The 19,272-nt window shown below is 45.2% G+C and overlaps 1 protein-coding gene across 8 annotated transcripts in view; it reads right to left on the bottom strand.

Annotated features, from left to right (window-relative positions):
- LOC1269861 (rap guanine nucleotide exchange factor 4) overlaps positions 1–19,272 on the bottom strand; it is a 114,325-nt gene that overhangs the window by 17,274 nt on the left and 77,779 nt on the right. For 7 of the 8 annotated variants that reach the window (XM_061640598.1, XM_061640596.1, XM_061640597.1 and 4 more), the window contains 13 exons: positions 16,618–16,669; positions 15,743–15,861; positions 9,819–9,905; positions 9,365–9,506; positions 8,717–8,903; positions 6,587–6,732; positions 4,218–4,362; positions 3,655–3,828; positions 2,141–2,462; positions 1,421–1,510; positions 1,145–1,259; positions 702–955; positions 443–613 (listed from right to left, as the gene is read on the bottom strand). In XM_061640598.1, coding sequence (XP_061496582.1) covers positions 443–613; positions 702–955; positions 1,145–1,259; positions 1,421–1,510; positions 2,141–2,462; positions 3,655–3,828; positions 4,218–4,362; positions 6,587–6,732; positions 8,717–8,903; positions 9,365–9,506; positions 9,819–9,905; positions 15,743–15,861; positions 16,618–16,669 — 2,004 coding nt within the window. The remainder of the gene's footprint in view (positions 1–442; positions 614–701; positions 956–1,144; positions 1,260–1,420; positions 1,511–2,140; positions 2,463–3,654; positions 3,829–4,217; positions 4,363–6,586; positions 6,733–8,716; positions 8,904–9,364; positions 9,507–9,818; positions 9,906–15,742; positions 15,862–16,617; positions 16,670–19,272) is intronic. The other variant, XM_061640601.1, reaches the window with a different exon arrangement.

Raw genomic sequence — 19,272 nt, 5'->3', positions numbered from 1 at the left:
CCAAGTGCAATTCACGCCCGTCTGTCAGTGGCAGTGTGCATACGATGCAGCCCCAGCAAGAGTCATGTTTGCTTTTTGCGCAACAGGAGAGAAGGAAAAAAACGGCGAAGAATTCTTCTGGAGTACAACTGGGACTAAAACATATATCTGTACATTTATTTGCAGCTTAACCGAAAGCCAAGCAAAAGCAACTCTCCCCCCATTGCTGCACTGCATGATTTTCTTCTCCGGATATCATTTTTCAAGCTCAACCCATGCTCTGCTCGCTGTACGAACAGAAGTAGGTTAAGCTGTCTGCGAGAGCTCTGTGAGTGTGAGAACTGAGAAGCGCAATGAAAGCGCACTACTAACGGAAACTGTTTGAAAAATGATATCCTACTACTATCGGGTTCGGAGTGGTAGTAGAATAGAACAGCTTGATGAGCAGGTAGTGTAACCTTACCTTATTGAAATGATGTCGTCCAAAGGTATGGTACAGCAGCTCGTACTCGTGCACAGCCCAGAACAGATCCCAGTCGAACAGTGTCATGTGATAGGCGACGTCCTTGGTCGACAGTGCTTCAAAGTCCACGTCCGGTGCCTCCGTCGGTACTTCCTGCTCGGGCAGGGGGGTCTGCCAAGACGCAAAAAGCAACGAGCATAAGACAATGACAATTAAATGAGGTTCTCGAGTTCTAACTAATGATGAATCGTGCCATTACCAGCGCGTCCAGATGGTCCTTGGGCGAGACAAAGATCCGTCCATTCAGGCTGAGCGCTGTCGGTACGCTCACGTCGTTGTCCTTGAACACGACGCGCTCGCCGCTCGATTTAACCTCCACCAGGAGCAGATCTTCGGGTAGCCGGGCGATCTGCAGCTTGTCGGCGGCACACGCTTTAATAACCTCGGCCGTGGTGGCCATCGGGAAGCGCAGCGTGCAGTACGTATGATCGGCGCAGTACACACGGAAAATTACTGCGATGAAGAAGGAAACGTCATTAGTTGGATGGGAAAATCACTAGGAGCGATTGATCATTTTCAACCATTTTTTAGTCCACCTTTCAGGGATTGGATTTAGCTACTTGACAGGTAAGGGAAAATGGGCAGTGGAAAGGAAATAATTGCATATGTTCGGTGGAGGTTAAAGGTAAGAAAATTAATTACTATCGTCATCCGGGCGTATAACAGTCTTTGAGTGTGTGTTGCCACTGAACAGGCAGATCGGCTGTCCGTTTGGTGGGAGTTTCCATTTCTGGGTCGCGTTCATCTGGCGGTCCTCCTGTTCGAAGGCGGCATCGATTTATCCATATATACAAGGGCATCGGTCGAAAAAAAGAAGGACGAAAGAAGAGAAAATGCGACATGAAGATGAAGATTTATTTTAAAGCGGTGTGTCCTCGTGACTCGTACAAGGTCTCTCACACCCACACACGTTCTTACCTGATATCGGGATAATTGCGTTAGCACGTGATGTATGATGCTCGCCTCCTCTTGCAGTGCCGGTTCCGCCTCAACGTCCGTCGCCAGCTCCTGCAAAGCGTCAAACGCGACAACAACACAGAGGGAAAAAAGGCAAATCAGTGCCATCGTAATGATGAGAAAATAATGCAATTTTATCCACCGAGAGCGTACGAGGGAAGAGGTAAGAGTCAGGAAGGGAAGAATGATAGGAAATTAGAAGCAAGGCGGTATGTCACAGGCTGGCCCCACCGACATGGGGAGACGATCGTCGCCAACCGGACACGGCTCATGCTACGGGAGATGGAAGCACTTCCGGGCAATCCATCAGCGACCAACCTGATGGCCCGGAGCGTTCGAAGCGAACCCGGAGTTCCTCGAGCTTCATCGTGGTGCTTTTTGTCCTTCGGGGAAAGTCTTTCCACCCGGTACATTATTGGAGCGTGAAATATTTGTTGTTCTTTAGCTATGCCTTGTTAAGGTATGAAGCCGGTCGGTGTGATACGTGATTGGGTTCGTTACGTATGCGACTCGTTGTGGTATAAAGTGTCAATCAATCAGGTAGATTATACTGTTCATTAGGTTTGATTGTGTGTGAATTGTGGTGGAAAATATCATAGAAAAATTGGTAGTGTGGTAGCACTTTGTGGTGAAACGATGAAAAAAACGCCTAAAGCTATGCAACTCGCACTACACACTCACCTCAATAAACTCCACTGCTAGCGGGTCGTCGAACACGGCGTGCCGGACGGCCAGCACCCATCGCTGTATGAACTGCACCACGCGCCGTTTGCTGGTCAGGAAGTACTCCTGGTCCTCCTCGCTCGCCTGCCGCAGGTCAATGTCCGCATCGGCATGGTAGTTGGCGGCCAGCTCGTCGATCAGCAGCGGCGTCGGCATGAAGACGATGTGCGTGAGCAGGAAATCGTCCAGGAACGGATCGTTCGGTCCCGCCTGCCCACCGAGCCGCGTTTCCAGCAGGTGCTCGAGCATTTTCTGGGGCGTGCCGGACATGACCGTGTATCTGAGGCGCGGCACGAAGACATGGAAGGACAGAAAACATGCACCATCAACATACCGGATCGGATGTGACCGTTGTCTAAATTGTATTCGATTTGTTTCCGTCCCCCGGCACCGTTATCGCCGCTGGCACCGGAAGCGACACAAAAAAGTACTAGCAGTCTTGGCAGTAAACAAATTTTCTTAATTAAACATGTCCATGGCGGGCGAGGGGGGTTGGGCCGAGGCACCATGGACGAGGATGTTTAAACTAGAGCACCGGGTTAAGCAAAGCCAGACGTAAAGCAAGATGCCAAAAAGCGAGTTTCTTTTTGGCTGCAATGGACCTTCGCCGAGTTTCGCTGCGCGAGTTTGTGGAAATAGCAAGCGTCCCCCGACAAGAAGCGGTAGCTTCAAGATAAACCAGATTGCTGGCAAACGAGCTGTAGTTAAGTGCAGCGATAGAGAGCCAAGGCCGCCCTTCTCTAAAAAGCTTAATTAGCTAAATGTTTGCTCTGTGTGCTATCTCCGCTTCGGTAAAAAAGATGGAAGGCTACTCGGTAAAAGGATAATTAGTTCCCCAAGGATTGTGGCCATTCACGAGAACCCACGACTCATCTCTTGCGTTTTTTTGTCTGGGGGTTCATTTTACAGTAGGGTTGGGATCTATGTACATTTTTTTTTAGGTTTTTTGTTATGTTTTGGACCAAAAAGTGAAGGAAATGAGCAGATGGCTAGCCATAGTTAAGGTGTAAAGGATCTTTTTGGGGTTGTGTCAATATTTGGCAAACAGTCTCCCGTTATGAGATTATAGCGATATGTTTGCCTTCTCTTGATAAAAACTGTATGTATTGAAATGCCCAATACTTCTTCCTACAGTAAAGCATTTTGGCATGAAGTTAGATTTGTACAATTTTGACAATATTTCAACTCTACTCCCGCTAAATATACTTTAAAATATCTACTACCAGCTTATGTTATCGTTATTGTTAGAGCCTAACAAAGCTACTCTATCGTTAAAAAGATCATGACTTGTCAAGAAGATTGCATACTTTTAGGCAAATTGTCATACATCTTTTTTAGATGCGCCTAAAGTTATACAGTTTACCTAACAATCATCGGGTTCCAAGATTTTCACAAGTTTTTAGTATATAATAACCCTTTTGAAATGCCGGAAAAAAAAACAATTAAAACCTAGAAAAATATATAAGCCATACTTGAATGCCGAATATCCGCGCTGTTTGGCAACCCGCTCCAGTATTAGTACGTCCTTGCCGTGCTCTTGCAGCCGCAGCGTGTTCGCTTCCACATCGCGCAAGATGCGATTGAAGTGCTCCTTGTCCACGCGCAGCAGATGACAGTTGTTCTCCTTCAGCACGATCGTGGCCGCCCTAGGTTGTTGGTAGTTGGTTTTTACACGTGTGCGCCCAAAGTAATTAGACCCATGGTTTTTTGTTTTGTTTGCGTGAGGTGCCGATAAATATTAAGGTTGCCGAGCCGTGTTTCCGCCACAGTGGTGTAAGTATATGTGTGTGTGTGTTTTATTGCGAATTCCAGCCGTACGGGGAAAGCGGTAGAAAGATAAGAGATAAAGTATTGCGTCAACATCATTAGCAATGCGAATTAGTGGCGTTAATGCTAAGGTTATGTGGTGTAGAGAAACGGTACGATTAGCGAAGGTTAGCTTTTATGTCTATCCGAGAGGCAGAAGAGAGTGTTGTTACGCGCCTACAATCAAGAAGAAGGGCTAAATAAGGAATGGTCATCAATTTCCACTCACCTGGGTGCATCGTTGATGAGGGCCAGCTTGCCAAAGTCGTCCCCTTCCTTGAGCGTCGCGACCGTGCCCTTGCCGTGGATAACTACGTCAACGGAACCTTTCAGCAGGATGTACCACGATCGTCCCTCATCACCTTGGTTGAATACTGAAATGTGGAACAGCAGAGCAATAAGTCATAGGAAAAGGTGTCGAATTCTTGCCGGCTTACACTCAAGAAATTGGCCACCGCAATAGGAAGATGATAAGTCTTTCCCGATGTGTGGAATGTACGCAAATGGATTCTTCCTAATTGAGTTAATCCTAAATAAAAAGGGGATGTGTTTCTACTAACGATCTCATATTGCTTTACACTAAATGTCTAGCTAATGATGCAAATAGCCACAAGTCAACATCATTAACCTTCAATTTGTATGTTTCTGCAATAAGAACAGTTCTTTGTGCTCTGTTCTCTGTAACTTTAGCTAAACTTGGCTCTCCATTTCATGCAATTCAGCTATGACCCATATGATACCTCAAATATCATACGTTCATTTTAACATGCAAGGAAAGACCATCATCATTGCTTTCCTTTCCGTGTGCGCCCTCAACTGATTGACGGGGCACTGGTCGCGTAGACGGTTGCAGTTGGCAATAGCCGTGGTTGAGTTTTGCGAAGCAAGAAGAAATTTATGACATTCCTTGGAGTAGAATAATTTATAGTTTCATAAGCCCGGCAAAAGTGTGGGATCGTCAGACCCGAGCTTCCGGTGCAAAAGAGGCAAACGAGCAACGGGACACGAAGGGCGATAATAAATGCTGCTCGAGTTTCCCTCGTCGAGCGATCTGTGCCAACCCGGGGACGAATGCGTACACGTCGAGAGGTTTTAATTAATGGGGAATGTTTTCATGTGAACTATTAAATTTATTCACTTGCCTCGCACGTGCAACCTCTGATGTGTGACTTTTGCCGTGGAGATTCCGGCTTTCCGGTGGAGAGAATACTAGGTAGTAGCTTATATTTCGAAACAGCTTGAAGAAATATGTAGTATGGGCATGGTTGGTTGATGAGATCAAACGTTCTTCAGCATAGTGTTTTTACAAGCAGCGCCTAAATGTATGCAACACCACATGGCAAAACCTGTTTGTTATGAGCTTGTTATGAGGTATGGTTACAAACAGTTTTTATTAGTTATCAGGCACTAAATTTAACTTCAAAAACGCAAAAGGATTTCTGTGAATATCCCGGCTAAAAGTTCTTGTTTATGAACGTCTACACATATGGTCTTGATGTTTGTAAGGAAAACAGCCTGCAAAACATGTTACAAAGCAACCTTCCCAGCCTTCGTTGCTAATTTGAATGTTACTTCCACTTTTTCTCATTCTATTTTTGAGCTAATTTCACTCGCAAAGCAAAAAGTGAACCAAGAGAACAAATAAAACAGTATGGAAAGCTCTTTTTGTCGGCCTCTATTAGTTTCTAGCTACAGTCAGCAATGTGTCTAGCAACCTGCAGCTGTGAGTTTGATCCCTACGATCGTTTTTTTGTGTTTGTCCAATCTACATGTACGTGTGCAGGAGTTTTCCTGCAGCAGTGTGAAAGTTTTAACAAGGTCGAACCCTAGAAAAACAGCCAATGAATAATGATGAGCGCTCTCCGCTACCCTTAACCTCACGGGCGACCTATTCCGATCTTCTAGATCCTTGCTTGCGTCGTACAAAAACGTTAAACCGCTTCGTAGCCTATCCGGGGGGTTACAAGTCAAACACGGTCCCTTGGGGGGCGAAACGGGGAAGGGATCGGATACGCCGGCATGATGATTGATGGATGTTGTAGAAGTAAAAGCCGGGTTTTTTAACACAAAATGGTGATATGTTTTGTCCAAAAAGGTTGAATCTGCCCTGCACCGCGCGCTCGTTAGCTTGTACGGGGTCGTGTGTTAATCAGAATTGTCAATTATCTAGAAACACAGGTAAGCTGCTTTTTTGTTGCTTTGTTTTGATCGTATCAGAGGCATATGTGGATAGGAAAGGCGAACAAACGTCGCAAAAGAACCCCGATGTCAATAGTATCGTCTCCGCACGTAACAGGAACACTTCTGGAAAATTGGCGAACAACCGAATGGGCCACCTAATGAGGTGGAAAATTAAAATATCAGTCCCACCACGGGTAGATGTGTCACGTTTGCGTGCGTGTGTGAGTGTGATTTGGGGTGTAGCAAACGAACAGACGGAAGACGGTCTTTAGTGTCTTAAGAACCGGCAGCATAGAACAATGTCATTAGTCGAGCGCAAATAACTGCAGACGAACGAACACGGGGCTGCTCCTTTTGGAGCAAAAGGAAGCAAAAGTTTCTCGGAAGCTAAACTTATACACAGGTACTAATACTTACATACGGTGCCGGCATGTGCGTGCGCTTCGAAGACGATAATGGAGGCCAGCTCACGCTTGATGGAGGTTGACAGGTGCGATAGGGCGGCGATATGTAGCAGCTCCTCGTACACGAGCTCCAGCTCTTCCTGCGTTCGTTCATGCGATCTGCGGACGGGAGCAAGAAGCGACGGGGAATAGTTTTGAAAGCTGAAGTGGGCTTGATTATGTGTGCCGAAATGTAACAAAGAATGTGTAAACGTTTGGTTCATTTGAAAGTGTAATTTACGCATACGAGCGCCGATGTCTACCGAAGGCACTATCCTTAGAAGAAGGGAGAGAGACTACTGACTCACACACGCACACGCTCACGCAGGGAACAGTGAAGATGTATAATTCTCTAATTAAGGACAGCTGCCATTAACAATTCAACAAATTTATTCGAGCACCTTTCAGGCCACCCTGCTCCGTTCCACAAGCGTCCCACATGTCAATCTTCTTAGTGCCCTCAAACTCTTCAAAAGGATTCTCGCCAACAGGTCTCGCCAGCTAAATTGTTCCCGGAATGCGAAGGCGGGCACTTTACTTTGCAAAATCAAAGGCATCTTGTTCCCGCATTCTAAGCCACTTGCTCTCAAAGTGGGAGTTTTAATTTCAATACAATATTTGCACTATTAACACGGTTCGCACTTACAGCTCTGGTCGGTCGGCTGGTCTGGTCACACGATCAACGGTGCTGGAGGGAATGGGGCAATGGAAGGTAAACAGGCAGCAAAGTTTGGGTCAACATTCAACTCGTGCCAATTAGCGATTTGTGTGCGAGCAAAAGTTTGAAATCAAAGCGGGAAGGCAATTTATTAAATTTAATTGGACGCGTTCGGTGGATGACGGTAGGGCAAGTTTTCGTAGGAAATTATTTTTAAATTACACTGAAAGCAAAGAGCATGAAAGTGGTGTGCATTTCGCTGAAATTTCATTTCCTAATTGGCTAGCTTTGTTGGGAGTTTTATTTATCGGCGCTTTAAAAATAAAATAAAATTATTGAACGCCTTTCGTTATGCAATTTGCATGGCAAAACGACACTTTTCACAATATTTGACAATTTAAGTATAATGTGTCAGACATTTCAGACATATTACCATCTAATATTCTTATAAGTTCTTCACGTAGTCTGTTAAAAACTCTTTTGCTAGAAGAACTCATGCTCATAATTTACAGTCAGTAGAAACTATAACTCCAACAAGAAGCCATATCTTTTGCAAACGAAATGATGGCACATATTTCCAGTGATGCATAAACCCGTGCACACCATATATATTTCTCTCTCTCTCTCTCGCAGCACTGCTCCACTTGGACCCTTTACGATGGTGCTTTAGCGGAAGAAATATACACTTCGCTACAGTCTAACGTCATGGCAGCTCATCCCTCGATGGCATAACATAATATAACATTCGATAAAGCTATCAGGAAGCGGTGTGTTGTAAAAACACTATCCACCAGGCTCCTCCCTTGTACAAACTCAGCTAGCAGATCCATTTCTCAATCGACCCCATACAACACGGGGCGACTAAATTGAGTCTTGCACCATTCGCCATTTTACGCGCATTTTCCCACGCCCGGTGGCCGTCGTTTGGCAGGGGGGGAAGTGGAAATGCATTCCCGGAAGAGTTTACGGTGCAAAAGTAGTGGTCGAAAATTGAGTTATAAAACTCAAAAGGATGAAACCCGGAAAGGAGAGTAGTTTTACACGGTTTGGTCGCCAGTCGTACGTGCTGTAATAAAATTGCCATCAACAGCACGATAAAGTAACACCGAAAATGCGCGCCAGGCGAGATGTTTAAAGTCAGTGTCAGTCAGTTGCGTCCATTTCCTTCTTCCGGAAGTATCAAACACGATTGAGTGGATAAATATACGTAAATAAATAAACAGTTTGGATAGGTTAAAGGAAAACCGAAGCGATCTTCTGTACACACACAAAGTGCTACATTATAATTTCAAATGCAACAATAAACAACGAACCCATGTTCGTTGGACACGGCGATAAAACTGCTGCAATGGTGTTAAAATGTCCGAAAAGTATGGTAAACAGAAGCAGTTGAGGGACTGTGAACGCTTACACATACGGGGGGAAAAAAAGGATAAAGGTACTTACGGTTTCCGCAGGATCATACGGAGCGTTGCATCCGGGCCGCGATGCAGCAGCGCCGGAAGTGCCTCCCGGATGTGTTCGTTCGCGTGGTTAACATCGTCGGACGTGGGCGCACCGCCTGCCGTACCGTCCTCGTCCGACTTGAAGCGATACAGAAAGCACTTGTCTTTGAACGGTTGCTCTTTTGCCACTGTTGTAGTAGAAGTAGGAGAGGAAAAAAAGAAGAGCCAGTAGTGAGCGAAAGAAATAGGTAAAATAGACTACACTTCAGATCGCAGGTTTTCACAGGAATCGTCGTAAAATGAAGAGGGATGCTCACAAAAAAGGACACCGCACCGGAGCGCACCACCAACAGCAACAAAACGCTTACGAAAACTGCTGAAGTAACAGAAAAGCGTCATGAGCGGAATGCTTGAGCATGGCGCTTGCTGACATCGTTGGATCGGAACGGACCGGAAGTGGATGTTCAACAAAACCCCTTTTTGCAACGGATACCGGATATCGCTATCCACGAACGAGCATGCAGGTAATGCACAGTAATGAGGATTTCGTGTGCTTTTTTTTGGGGGGATGGTAAGTAGGTTAGGGCAGAACAAAGGAGCCGTTTTCCCGCGCAGGGACAGTTTAACGTAACCGCAAGGAAATGCTTACCGTGACACAGGACGCCTTCCTCCAGCAGCGCCTGCCACATGCCGGCGGCCTGCGTTCGCGTGTGCACGATCGGCGAGAGATTCAGCAACCATTCGACCAGCTCCGTGCCGGGAGCGCATTTCCTTATGAATTTTCCACCCACCTAAGGAGCGAGAAAACAACAACAAACAGAGGTGCCATAAGTAACGATAACGAATTCGGTTGTGTTGTCGGTTTTGTTTTTTTCTGTTCTTCATTACACACCGAACGCCACAAGTGTTTGGGAGGTTTTTTGTTTTTGTTTTTGACCGAGGTGTTGGGGGCCGTTAAGTGTGTTGCGTGTTTGGATCATATCACACAGCAACACAGTACCACCACAACGGCATAACAGATTGGTCTCGTGGGATGTGTGTATGTGTGTTATTTTGGGAGGTGAATGTGGCCGGCAGTGGTGAGGGTTTTGCGCTTTACTTACCTTTCGGTCCTTTAAACAGCTTGTATTGTCTGACACTAGGAGAGTACGAAGGGCCCAGCCCATGCGGGACATTGCGGGGCTTGGTATCTGCAATGGGGTGGAAGGAAAGTGGTAATTTATTAAGGATATTTGGTAACATTTAACAGAAACGTTTATTAGGAATAAGAATGATGTTTACTCAAAACGCATGTATGCAATCAGTTTGACACGCCTCAATAACGTTTGTTGGGAACAAAGGATCTGACGACATGAGATGATATTGTGTCGCAAATTGCATACATTCTGGCGCAGAACATTAAAGCATACAATATTACGTCATATTACGTATGGTTGATCGAAGTTAAACCCTCCTAAGGGCATATCCCTTAAGTATAAGCATTGCTTGACGAAACGCTATTTAAGTTTATCTTAAATCACTATTTAGCAATAGATTGTGGGAGTAAAATCAATCATATAGATGAATATTTTTCATTTTATGCTTTTTAAATCCCTTTCTCTGAATGCCTTCCAAAGACTGGGAGAGGGCTGGAACCTTTTATTACCGGTCTAACTGGACTCTGTGGGACGGTTTGATGCCCATTTTAGTAAACCAAAAGGATCCAAAAGGATGCCGTGGTTGGGGAAACAGTTAATGCTACCTCATTTCGCTTTGGAGAAAGACATTCCACAACAATCGCTAAAACAATATCGTTAACATTTTGCTTCACCCATATGATTGAGATGGAATGCCGTTGTTATCTACCATTTTTCTGAAGAAGCCAGCAAGGAAACACATTTGCATATTTTAAGGTCGGAATGGAGGTAAATGTGTGTTTAAACAAGCGTACAAACAAATGCATACGGCACACTAGAGTGCACTAGAGCGATAGAGACGGTAACGGTAAGCAATCAAAACCGCAACTGAAGTGATCCAAAGGAAACTTCCCCCTCAAAACAGGGCAGCTCGCTTACCGCCCCAAGACCCCACCACAACAAAAGGGGTTTTCTTACTTCCGGGCCGCTGCAACGGCAACCCGGCTGATCGTTACGGTTTTTACGAGACGGCCATAAAAGGACCGAAATGAACGTTAATTGTGTTTAATGTGGTGTGCAAAAGTTTTACCACCAAGTTTTGTTTTATGGGACGCTCTGGTCTGGTCGTTTTTGTTGCTGCGGGTTGGGTTGGTTTTTGAGGATTGAGAAGGCACAGGCCACATACTCTGTGGTTTTTTTTTGGATGGGAGAGTTTTTCCGTAGAACAAAGCCCCTAATTTACTTTGAGATTTGGAAAACAATTTGAAGGATTTCCTGGAGGGGGAAGGGAGACTGGATGGCAGAGGTATGTGAGATAGGGGCCGGATTTGTTGGTCAACCCAAGTGGTCAGACGAGCTGGTTTCCAGAACCAAGACCCAAATCAAACGCACGTGGATTCACATCAAACAAGCACAACTTTAAACAAGAACTTTTGTGTTTATTTCAGCTTGAGCATCTAAACGCCTAATAGTATGCAATTTGGTAACAATTTGTGTACTAAAAGTAGATTAAAAAGCGACTATTTCTTTTGTGCTCAAAAGTAGAAAATAAACTGAGGAAATAGTTGATACAATTTTAAATTTTAATTAAAACACCAATCTCACTAGAATATCTGTGCTTTTCAATACATCCCATTCTACAGCAAAGGCAAAATTCAAAATTGAATTATGCTATCGCTAATGCGAGACAAGAATCACCACACAGCTCACGCTTAAAGCTGACGTGTTGGTTTTAAACTTTTGCCTTTTCCTCAAAATCACGTTCCGGCCAGTGACACCAGTGGCAGGGAAATCGCCGACTCGGTCTTTGTTACGAACGGGCTTCGTAGCGCACGGGAAAGTTTGACCAAGCTCCGACGGTGCCGTGGGGCTGCGGTTGGATGCTAACTTTCCGGCAACAAGTCAATGGCCCACCCTCCTCACATGCTCACGCTCACGAGTAAGCCAAGGCTTGATAAAGGGGAAAACTTTCCCTTCGATAACTTTCGGCAAAGAGCCTTTCGCCAGAACACGCTTACGCTTCGCACTCTGCTGCTCCTTAACAATCTCCTTCATCGGCGCCTTTTTGCGGTATTTAATGGAGGCTTCGGTGGAGAGGATTAATACACGCACAATGCACCTTAGCGGCCGCCCGCGGAAGCCCGTTTGTGAAGTGGATTAATTGAAATTTCAATCACGCAGCGTCAATGAAATGAAGTAAAAGTTGGAGCGCGCGCGAGGAAAGCTATATTTTATCAATTTCCTTTCCTTTATGATGCGAATATTTGCCCAGCGTTTATCCGAGGATTTGGCTCGGCTTTTTCTAGGAATATGGCACTCACAGGGCGATTGCGTACTGGATGAAGACAAACTTTGGTCCCTCGCTTCACATCCTTTCCACATCCGGGTTGGCGCCCCAGCAAGCATCGTTGATTGGATGCTATCTCTGCATGAAGATTTCTTCATTCCTAGCCGACACATCCTGCCGGGATATGCTGGTTAAAATGCAAATCTAAACGATTAAATATTGATCTACATCCATTACGGGGCAGTTTTGAGTAGAACCGTCCTGCAGTGAGTGGTGCAGCAATGTGCAAACTCGTCCAAATCACGGCAGAATGTCCTTAAGGACCTCTTCTCCTCGGTCACACAACCGCCAGCCGTGAGATGTGAGCTACCAACCTAACTAACTCCAAACGATCGCTTTTTTACCTTTCGCTCTGTCAATCAGTCCATTCGATCGGAAAACCTCCGGAACGGGTATTTGTGGTTGGCTCGCTCTTGCAGTGTCCTCCAACTGCATTCTCGTTATGCTAGTCGCAACATGTCACTGGGAGAAAGCTCGTAGAGCGACGGATAATAATACCGGCTGCTACCAAAGCACACTGTCTGTAATAACATCCTCCTCGGTAGTGCGTTTTTCATTCCTACAGCTCGGATGAACCCATCAGCAGCACCTCGTAAACCTTTCCCCAAGCAAAGAAAAACCCATCACCACCCTTGCCCTGGATACTGCTGCGTTGTGGTCGATGAGATTTTATCATTTTAATTGGTTTTCGATTGCACTCAATTGATAACTGCATTCGGGAGAAGAATTCTTCGTCCGATGGAATTTGATGGGTGTGGAGGAAAAGGAGCTGCATCGTTTATTTATGCCATAGCATTCCGGAGCGCTGTCTCTAGCGCAGAGCAGAGGATTAAGACAGAGGGAAAAAGGTTTGAGTGTATGCTCTCTAATTGGTTTTGAATCACCGTAGCATTACATATTTAGTGTGTTTGGATAAAAAAGGATCATATGGATAGTGGTTATTAGAAACATGATTGGAAAGGCACGTATTCAAAGCTGAATGCTGGATTTAAAATAGCCTAAATTTATGCAATCTATATGACAAACATACTGCATTAGGCGAGTAGCGCCACAGTGCCAAACAAGATGATATTGATTTTCAAAATCATTTAAGAAGCTAGTATGCAAAAAAACTCGGCCAACAAGTTCATCAACAGCTTGTCCATATTTTAATTAACCACGAGCGACGGAAGCATAATTTTGTCTAGCTCCTTTTCTTGCTAATAACATTAAAAAAGAGATTAAACCTGAGCCAGATTGAAAATAATCATTTCTGCACAATGTTTATGGCTCAGTTTAAAGTCATCCTTAAAGTCAATCCAAAACGTTCAGCTGTGATTAATCTCATCGCCAATCTAATCTACCACCACGCAAACAAAGCTGGACGCTGTTGAATTGTGCTTCGCGGTTTCGCTGTTCAACCGCATTCCACACCCGCAAGGGTGTACCTGCACCGTCTCTATCCCACTAAAACAAATTTGTAAAAATAATTAAAGCCTCGCAGTGGTTTTGCTTAATGACAAAGTGATAATTACGTGACACATTTCGTTCACCCCAATGAGCAGAACGTGACCCGCACGAACGTGAACTAAACGTTGCCCATTTCGTATGCTCTACCACTTATTGGCGCACCCAAATCTCCCCAGCTCCAACGCTCCGACTGCTCGGGAGGGATTTTATTCCGATGTAATATAGCGTCAAATTGTAAAATCGAGCACACGCACAGAGCACAGAGGAATAAAAAACAGACAGTGAACAGCGAGGTGAGACGGTTTAGCAGAAAGCAACAAACCACAAACCACCGTAGCGGTGTGGCGTTGGTTTTGCAAAATTGCAACCGTGGCTTAAATGGCGTGTCCGGCGGGCGCAAATGGCCACACGAAGGTTTTCATCGGCAACCAAGCGACGTCTCGCCGCAGCAGCGAATCATGACGCTGATGATGATGATGATAATAATGTGGGCGGATGGAGGTCCTCTTCGCCCACCACAGCCGACGCTGAAGACGACAGCGACGGCTTCGGGCAAAGGGAACCAATAAAACAATCCGACGACGATAACGGACGCTGGGAACAATAATTAGCATTCGTACGTATCCGCTCTACGCTCTGGTGTTTTGGTTTTATTGGCGTTAAGAGCTGCTCCTGCGAAGCTTGTACCGAGGGCTGATTGTATTTTTGGCCGTTGCCTAAGGCTTCCGGACGGCGACTAACGGCAGACAAGCGATGTGCCACGTTTAACGGCCGGATAAGGCGTCTGGGCAAGGAAATTGAAGATAAACGAACAATTCAGAAGAGGCAACAACACACAAAAAACACCCTCTGGAAGCCTGCCTGTAAAGCAAATCCTAAGCTGCTCTCGTTGATTTCATTGTCCACACCCACAGCAACGCCCACTGCGAGGTTGGTTGGTGGGGGAAAACGATGAGGAATGGTCCTTACCACCCCAACCCCACGCTCATTCGCTCTTTAATAGCTTCGATCGGACCGACGGATAACGGGATGGGGCGACGGTTTTGGAAACTTTGCCCAAACCTGCAGTTGACAATGATTGCGGTTCGTCAGGGCTTTATCTGGCTGGATGGTGTTTTTCCGTGTACAAGGGAAGGGGATGATTTGATTTCCACCGATAGAGAACCAACCGCATTTAAAATGAACACCGGAGTGGAAGCGTGAATGTGTTTGTTTTTGCCTTGCAAATGCTTTCGGCCACCATCGCGTCACCGTGGTTCTCTTTCTTAAAACGCACACCCCGTATCAGCGTAATCCGTGTAACCAAGATTTATGGCACCATTATGGCTGGAACGGTGTGCGCGTTGTGGATAACGGTTTTCCGCGCCTAAAACGGGCAACAGCTTTTGACCAGGTGTGTGTGTGTGTGCGGATTGTGTTTTACGTCACGTTGAACAACGGCGGCGGCGGCAATCGATGGAATTTATGCGATTTCGTTGTGCCCATTTGCGGAATCGTTTCTGGTCGCGCGGTAAGCATTTGAGTGCTCGGAGGATTATTATGCTGTGTCTTATGATTGCGGCTAAGCAAGGCAAATGAACAGCTCAAAATGGGTTTGAACAAGCTTAACATTCGGACACAGTTTAAGTGCTTTATGCTCTGTCAATAGCATACATTAAGGCGACAAAGCGCCTTAAATTATGCAATTAGCTTGATTAAAAGTGCTTTAATCAGTATTAATTGCTATTTTAATTTGAAATCAAAAGAATAGTTTGAACACGTGATGAATTAGCGACCCGAGTGGTTCTTCCACGTGCAATTCCTAATCCTAAACCTAACTGCCACAGCAAACTATGGACACCATTAGACCCATTAGAAACGCATATGGCAGGTGCATGCTGTGAAATTCCAGTAGGAGAAAACTCGTTTTTTTTGTCATTCACAAGTTGTTTGTTTGTCCATTGCATTACTTTTTCCCATCCGTTCTCCTTCCTGGATGGATAGAAATCCTTCAATCCCGCGTAACAACTGTTGCTGCGGCACAACGTGCTTTTTTAATGGCCGCAAAACGCCATTTGCAGCACGGTGAACCCAAGCGCTGGGACAATCGCACAAGTGAACGCACGTACAAGCTTACCTCCGTAATTGGTGCGGCAGGATTTGGATGATCCGGACTGAGCTGCTTTTTCGTTGGCGACGGTTGCTGCTGCACGTTCGTCTGGACCGTGCTGGTCGTCTGCATGCTCTGACCAAATCCTGTTTGTGAAAGAGCGGGAGAGAGAGAAAAAAGCGAGTAAAATAAAGCGACTAAAAGCATGAGGCAGAAAAATAGTGCTCCCGTAGGATTAATAAATGTGTGCTGCTCTGCGTTACGGATCTTACTTCCGGTATACTCATGTAACGGTTTGATTACGTTGGAGATACACTTTTCAAGAGCAACGGTAGACTTTTTTTAGAGATGACTTAAATTAATTTAAAACCTTTTAATAACATACTTCAATATCTGACACCCAATCGATCTGATGCATTTCAAAGTTTGCAGAACTTGTCCATCATTTTCAATCAATACTACTTTATTTCCTGTCAGGCTCAAATCGCAACCGCTGCTCATCCAATCTAGCCACACGCTTGGCATAAATGGTACGGGAAATGAGTTTTCTCGCACCCGCAAATGAGTTTGCCTAAACAACGACGCTAATCCTGCTTTAGCCTACACTCGACCATATTAGTCGGTTTGCATTTCTGAGCGCGCTGAGGCGAAAGCATTAGCTTTTGGGGGTAGAAAGGTCATTAGCGTTCGGAAATGCAGCCGCGGTTTACAAATCGTACGTACGTAATTACGCAGATTGACTCGGGCTGTCGAAAATTGGAATTCCATTAACGGGTGGAAAATGATTACAAACGAAGCTGCATCACAAGTCGATTGGATCGATTTTTAAACGACACAAGAACAATTTTGATGTGCGTGTTGCATAGCTGCAGGCGATTTTGTGCAGCAGTTTGCATACTTACCATTTTTTAACCTACAGTTTGTGATTATGTCGTTCATTAATTCTTTATTTTTCTGTAACGAGAATAAAAGCAGAGAGAAAAATTGAATGTTTACTTTTAATTTATCCACCAGCGTGTACATTGAACTCTTACAGTGTAGCAAAAACGGCTCGAAGGGCAATTTAATTACAAGAAAAGTTTTTGCTGACACAGCGACACAACCTTATTTGCTTCATCTGCTTCGTCGGATGTGCCCTTGCATCAGGCTATTGCAACACAGTAGTGGAAATATAATAACCCCCAATGAGCATATATTTAATTACGACATACAGGAGTCGGTGCTTCTTTTTCCATTTTTTGTGTAAGCAATACATGAACACATTTTTCTTGCTGAAGGTTGATGTCAATATTTATACCAGGGTCCGGGTTTTTTTTTAGCCTACAAGCCACACGTGCCCGTAAGCTGAACCCACTGCAGTTGTACTGTTGTTTCAATGAAGTGGTAAATTGATGAGCTCGCAATAAAAAAAAGCTTCCGAGAATGTAACCTCCCATAGCCCAAAATAACCTGACATTCGAATGGGAGCACAAATTCCCCTCCCAGCGGCGCAATGAGCTGATGTCACATAATTCAATCACATTCAGATCCAATCGAAACTCCATCCCACACATGCACACACACACATGTTCTAGCGTCCCGTCCGGGGACGAGATTGATTGCAAGGAATTGTGAAAAATTGATACCAGTGCCACATGTCAGCTGAGCTCTTTTCATGTTGGACGAGTTTACTATTTGCTCGAAATAAGTACCTCGAACGTGTACCGGCCAATGGAGCAGCTCGTGTTGCTCCCCTCCAATGAACATGAGCTGCGACATGTGTAAACAAATGTCAAGCATAAAAGACACCCAATTGGCAAACGATAACTTGTCCCGGAACTGTGCTCCCGTGTACCCGGAGAAAGCTCGGGAACAGAGATCTGCAACATTCGAGCGAGCTGCAATTACACACCGTTTGGAAGTAAACTCATTCTGTGCGCTCATAAATCTACTCCTAATTCGATCAGTCCGAATGCCAGACAGCCAGTCATGAAGATAAGCGACAAACAGGGAAACACTCATCTTTGGCAGCAGCAGCAGAATAGTGGAGCATCATGAGCTTCATGAGGATCGTACATGGTCATGAATAAATCAGCAAGAGTGCTATTCGATCCTAGCGCTGCCACACAGCTAGGAATGTGCAAATATTGTACGAAAATAGAACACTTGACACGGAATGCGGCGAAGGAGGGCGTCTAGTGTATGATGCAAGCAATCAGACGGAACAAAATATAGAATCAATCTGCTGGAAATATCACACTGGCAGAAGGAACAATGACGGGTGTGCGCACCCGTTTTCTGTATGGCTTTGCGAACAAACAGATAAGTGATTTTATACCTAAACCAGCAAGCAAAAAAGAAAAGAAGGTACGATAAAACACCAAGCAAATGATGAAGGTTCGGGCGATACATATAAATCATTCGCTCTTGTATTTTATATCACATTTCCACCCGCTGCCTCCATGCAACTCCATTTCGCATTTTCAATGGTTTCAAGAGCGAAAACCGAGAAGCAACTGCAACCGGGCGCACAGTCTATTCTTAGCGCTTGGGGGAAAAGCAGAAGCACAAACAGTACGGAAGGCATTTTTGCATTCAATCTAGTTCTCGACGGCGAAAACACTCCAGACACATCCAGGGGGACGGGGGGGCAGCACAGTTTACCCGTCGGATTACTTCCACACATTTGAATGGGATGGAAAGCTGTCTTGGCAGGGTGGGGGCGTTTGTGGCACGGGCCGGAGATAAACGCAAAGCAAACGGACAAAACGCCGAAACCGAGTGCATGCTAAAGCACCCGCGGGAAGAATAATCCATCATCAACTGTTGCCCTGAGAAAGCGACGACTGCCTAAGCAGCCGTGTTGAATGCGTGCGCGTAAATGTTGGCAGTGTATGTGTGTGTATATGTGTGTGTAAGGTGAGCTGTTTGATTCTGTGCAAACATGAAATCAAGCTTCTGTTCGAGGATGTTACTTTGAAAACAATCGACATGGCGGGTGGAGTTCTTTCGCCGTTTTCTCCCCGGGATCCCAGGGATGTTGAAATGAATTGAAGCGCTTCGGATGGAAGCACGTAAGAGCGACACTTGGGTTGAATGGGAGCGAGATTAAAATGAAGCAGACGACTACCCCAAGAAGCAGAAGCACATTGGATGGGTTGAATTAAAGGCAGCTATTTGCGAATGCGACAGCAAGCGACTGCTTTCGGTATGCAATCTGTCATGAATTGCTTCAGCAACGCTTTGCCGTGGCTGTTCTCGCTCATTAAGTACAATCAAGACGGAGTGCTTCACACTGGAACAACATTGTTGCGATTTGTGCTTAATTAAGCAATTTTGCTTCAACAGATGTCTTTTTTGTATTGTAGATTGCATACTTTTAGGCTCCATCTTTCCATTGCACCATTAAATAACTCCATAATTTCAGAGATTTTTCATTAAAACATTTTTTTGTGCTATTTTCTATCTTTCTTTCGTTGAGTAGTGTAGAATCTCAAATCACAATCACACTCTGTTTACATCTCCACATCAACGACCAATCAGGGATGCGGCACACGACGTTCCGTTAATCAACGGGC

This window comes from Anopheles gambiae, chromosome 2 (genome assembly GCF_943734735.2).
Source record: "Anopheles gambiae chromosome 2, idAnoGambNW_F1_1, whole genome shotgun sequence".
Classification (NCBI taxonomy): domain Eukaryota; kingdom Metazoa; phylum Arthropoda; class Insecta; order Diptera; family Culicidae; genus Anopheles; species Anopheles gambiae.
Note: the sequence above shows the minus strand (reverse complement) of the source record. Positions and strands in the feature narration are given on the sequence as shown.